At 61.4% G+C, this 4,078-nt stretch overlaps 2 protein-coding genes across 2 annotated transcripts in view; one reads left to right on the top strand and one right to left on the bottom strand.

Annotated features, from left to right (window-relative positions):
* Positions 1–2,633, top strand: part of CCNB3 (cyclin B3) — a 4,034-nt gene extending 1,401 nt beyond the window's left edge. Inside the window, exons 5-12 of the mRNA XM_009585224.1 lie at positions 133–231; positions 396–488; positions 753–890; positions 1,356–1,511; positions 1,801–1,855; positions 2,001–2,089; positions 2,280–2,410; positions 2,561–2,633. Coding sequence (XP_009583519.1) covers positions 133–231; positions 396–488; positions 753–890; positions 1,356–1,511; positions 1,801–1,855; positions 2,001–2,089; positions 2,280–2,410; positions 2,561–2,633 — 834 coding nt within the window. The remainder of the gene's footprint in view (positions 1–132; positions 232–395; positions 489–752; positions 891–1,355; positions 1,512–1,800; positions 1,856–2,000; positions 2,090–2,279; positions 2,411–2,560) is intronic.
* Positions 2,634–3,333: 700 nt separating this feature from the next.
* LOC104082201 (diacylglycerol kinase delta-like) overlaps positions 3,334–4,078 on the bottom strand; it is a gene marked incomplete at its 5' end in the record, with an annotated part of 5,376 nt that continues 4,631 nt past the window's right edge. Inside the window, 2 exons of the mRNA XM_009585223.1 lie at positions 3,334–3,408; positions 3,863–3,993. Coding sequence (XP_009583518.1) covers positions 3,334–3,408; positions 3,863–3,993 — 206 coding nt within the window. The remainder of the gene's footprint in view (positions 3,409–3,862; positions 3,994–4,078) is intronic.

Here is a 4,078-nt window from a genome sequence, read left to right as displayed (position 1 = left end):
GTGGGGGCTGCAGGGTGATGGGGGCAGATGGGGAAGGGGGTGCAGATGTGCAGCAGCCTTGCCCTGAAGGGGTGACCAGCACCCGCAGGGCTCAGGGCCTCCCCCTTACCACTGCCTCCTCCATCCCACCAGGTACCAGCAGTGGAGAACATAGACAAGGAGCAGCTGGGTGACCCCTACGCCAATGCAGAGTACGCCAAGGAGATCTTCGAATACATGCGGGGAAGAGAGGTGGGTGATGCCTGGCCAGGGGCTGGCAGCCCTGTCTGGGGAAGGGGTGACCGTATGGGCAGGGCTACCTGCTGCCCAGAGGCTCTGAGCACCTGGCAGGGGCCTGTATGGGGCAGGGGGGGGGCCTGGTTGGGGGTGGCGGGGTACAGCTGGTACCTCGGCAGGAGAAATTCATGCTGCCCGACTACATGGAGAAGCAGCCAGACATCAGCGGGGACATGCGTGCCATCCTAGTGGACTGGATGGTGGAGGTGCAGGTACGTGGGCATGGGGAGGGGGCATGGCCTTCTGCAGAGCAGCCCCCACCCTGCCTTTGGCGTGTGGGACCACAGTATGCTGGCAGAGGCTCCTGCGAGTGTCCCCAGTGCAGAGCTGATCTTCCCCCTCCCCAGGCTGGGGATGAGCCTGCATCCCTCCCTCTGAGCCTGGCTCCGTGGGCACCTCTGGCCCCTGTGAGGGAACCAGGTGGGCCTAGCTTCTGCCTGATACCCACTCCTGCCCCCCTGCCCGCATCCTTGCAGGAGAACTTTGAGCTGAACCACGAGACGCTCTACCTGGCTGTGAAGCTGGTGGACCACTACCTGGTTGAGGTGGTGAGCATGAGAGACAAGCTGCAGCTCATTGGCTCCACTGCCATCCTCATCGCCTCCAAATTTGAGGTGACTCTTTGTGCACTGTCTTGGGGTGCTGGGGCAGAGGGGGCTGTAGCTCTCTGGTCGCCATGGGTTACTGAAGAAGGCCAGGTCCCTGCGGTGCCAGGCCACTGCCTTGAGGGCTGCTGGGGAGTCATGTCTGTCCTTGTGTTACCCCTTCCTATCCCAGGGGCTACGAATGCAGTCCTGGTGGGCTGGATCTTGTCTCCTGGTGTCACTGGAGATCTGGAGCCTCTCTGCTCTGCAGAGACCACCAGGACACCTGAGTTCACCTCACGCAAGCAAGGCTTGGAGTTAGAGCCAAGGGTTGGGGCAGTAGAGACAACACACAAGCCCCCCTGGATGTTGTAACAGTCCTTTCGGGGTCTGGCAGGGCATGAGCCCTTACAGGGCCTGCAGACTGGTAGGATTTCCTGAGTGTTCACAGGAACACCCATTAGGGTGCTAAGCAGAGCAGTTGTGCCCCGGCAGGAGCGGTGCCCACCGTGCGTGGATGACTTCCTCTACATCTGTGATGATGCCTACAAGAGGGAAGAGCTCATTGCTATGGAGATGAGCATCCTCAGCACCCTCAAGTTTGACATCAACATCCCCATCCCCTATCGGTTCCTGCGACGTTTTGCCAAGGTGGGTGCAACAGGAGGGTGGGCTGGTGTCAAGGTGCCTCCAGGCACCCCTTGTATTGGCTCCATGGGGTGGTGATGTGCATTCCCAGGGCCCTGGGCTCCCAGCTGGCAGCAAGGAGGGTTTGGCTAGGCCCCCCCAACAGGGTTGAGGATGCTGGTCTGTGGCAGGCTGGGCGTGTGGGAGCTGTGCCCTGTGCCCCAGGGGCAGCACTCTAGATCCCAAAAAGGTTGGGGGAGGCGGAGCAGCGTTGCTCGAAAGACTGAGCCTTTCCGTGCCTGTCCGGCTGTAGTGTGCCCGTGCCACCATGGAGACACTGACGCTAGCCCGCTTCCTAGCTGCCTGCTGCTGGCACTCACCATGAAGAACCTTGGTGGCTGGGTAAGCGCCTGCCTGACCTGCTGTCCCGACCGAGGCACCCTGGGAGGCACCACGGGGGTGCAGGAGTGGATGGACCGGTGTGCGGGGGTGATGCTCTGGGGCTCTGCTCAGATTTGGGGGGCTGGAGAGGGAAGATGATGGCTCTACCGTCGCTGAGAGGCCTGCTGCTGGCACTCACCATGAAGAACCTTGGTGGCTGGGTAAGCGCCTGCCTGACCTGCTGTCCCGACCGAGGCACCCTGGGAGGCACCACGGGGGTGCAGGAGTGGATGGACCGGTGTGCGGGGGTGATGCTCTGGGGCTCTGCTCAGATTTGGGGGGCTGGAGAGGGAAGATGATGGCTCTACCGTCGCTGAGAGGACCCAGCTCAGCCCCACTCTCCCTCTGCAGACCCCCACGCTGGAGTACTACAGTGGGTACCGCTCCCAGGACCTGCATCCCCTGGTGAAGAGGCTGAATTTCCTGCTCACATACCAGCCCCGTGACAAGCTGAAGGCCGTGCGCACCAAGTATTCACACAGGTGAGCATCATGGGGCTCTGCCTCATGCCTGCCCCTCTGCAGAGGGTGGCACCACCAGCACGCACCCTTGGGTGCTGCAGAGATCTGGGGGGCCCTGGTGGATGGGTGTCAGGGCTGTGGCTGAGCTCTAAGCCAACATGGTTCCTCCAGGGTCTTCTTTGAGGTTGCCAAAGTCACCCCCATGGACATGCTCAAGCTGGAGGAGATACTGAAGAGCTGCTAGCCCTGTGTCTGTAAATAGCCTGTAAATAGCTGGGTGCTCTCTGGCACGGGAGCACTATGTACATAGATAATAGCAATTTTAGGGGAGGGGGGCGGGAAAAAAAGTCATGTGGAGCTGTCAATAAAATACTGTGTTTGTCTTACATGCCAGTGGTGGCTGCTGGGACAAGGGTAGGGGATGGTGGTGGAGATTACGCTGAGCCCCTGAGCTGTGTCGGGGCAGGGAGGGGTGCATGATGGGGAGCAGGAAGGGGTGACAGCAATAAGATGAGGGGTGAAAGGGCCAGGTCCCCATCACCCTCCCCACACCCCTCCCTTTCCCCTAAGCAACGACACTACACAAGCAGCAGCAATGAGGATCTTTTCTCCAAATATTTACACAGCTTAAATACCCACATGGGGAAGGGGGATCTTCGCTTTGCCCCCAGCTTGGGCACACATATGGCAGCCCAAGCTTCTGTAGTGACCCTGCCGTGGGCTAGACTGGGAGTCATGGGGCTAGACCTCCGCTTTAGTGTTTCCAGCCCAACAGGCTTGGGGAGAAGCAGCAGCTCCAGGGACACCGGGGGACAGACAAAGCAAGGCAAGCAGGGGCCTCCACACACATGGGGCACAGCGGGGACCTGGAGCCCCCCTGCCTGACCCCTAGTCCCTAGGAGCAGCACCCAGTGTGTGGGCTGGGCTGCTGCCCCACTGCTGGCCTAGGGAGGGTTGCTGAGCTCCTTAATGGCCTGGAGGATTCTCTTCACGTGGCCCACTTTGGTGATCCCCAGGTCCTGCAGAAAGGAGAGAAGGGGAGCTGATGGGCTCGGAGGGGACCAGCCCTCAGCTCTCGCTGGCAGGGAAGCTGCGGGGCGGAGGACAAGGCTGCAAAGCCCAGCTCCCCCTGGTCTCTGTGCCAGCGCATGGTCCTTGCTAGGAGCCCTCTGTCCCCTTGCAAGCATGTCCCCATGCCTGGGGGCAGGAGAGTGCATGGTGCTGTTGATCCTGCTTTGGGCAGGTGTACAGAGCCTTGCAAGCTGGGGGGCCAGGGCCAACCCCCTCCCCTGCTTCCAGCCCCTGTGTGCAAGCTAAACAAGTGGTGCAAGCTCAGCCCTGCGGGGCTGGGCCCAGGTGCAGGGTGAGCACCCGCTTTACCCCCCTCCCTCCAGGGAGGGGGAGAGGAGGTATGGAGGACCCCGGGGTCCCCGGGGCTGGGGGTCCCGCAGGGGGGCACAAGGGAGGTTGTACCTTCAGGTCTCTCCTTTCCAGCAGGATCAACTCAGACCCCTGGATGTCATGCCGGACGAAAATGTCTCTGTACTCCCCTAAACCGAGCGCTTCCAGCCAAGCTGCCACCTCCTCGGAGCCCCACTTGTCCGCTAGCAGGGAAGAAAACCACAGAGGTGGACTAGGCCCCCACAGAGGCAGCCAGATGGGGCAGGGCAGGCAGCCAAAGGCCGTGGG

The sequence above is a fragment of the Fulmarus glacialis genome, unplaced genomic scaffold, assembly GCF_000690835.1.
Source record: "Fulmarus glacialis isolate BGI_N327 unplaced genomic scaffold, ASM69083v1 scaffold33439, whole genome shotgun sequence".
Lineage (NCBI taxonomy): Eukaryota > Metazoa > Chordata > Aves > Procellariiformes > Procellariidae > Fulmarus > Fulmarus glacialis.
The sequence above is the reverse complement of the archived record's forward strand: the minus strand, read 5'-3'. Positions and strand labels throughout refer to the sequence as shown.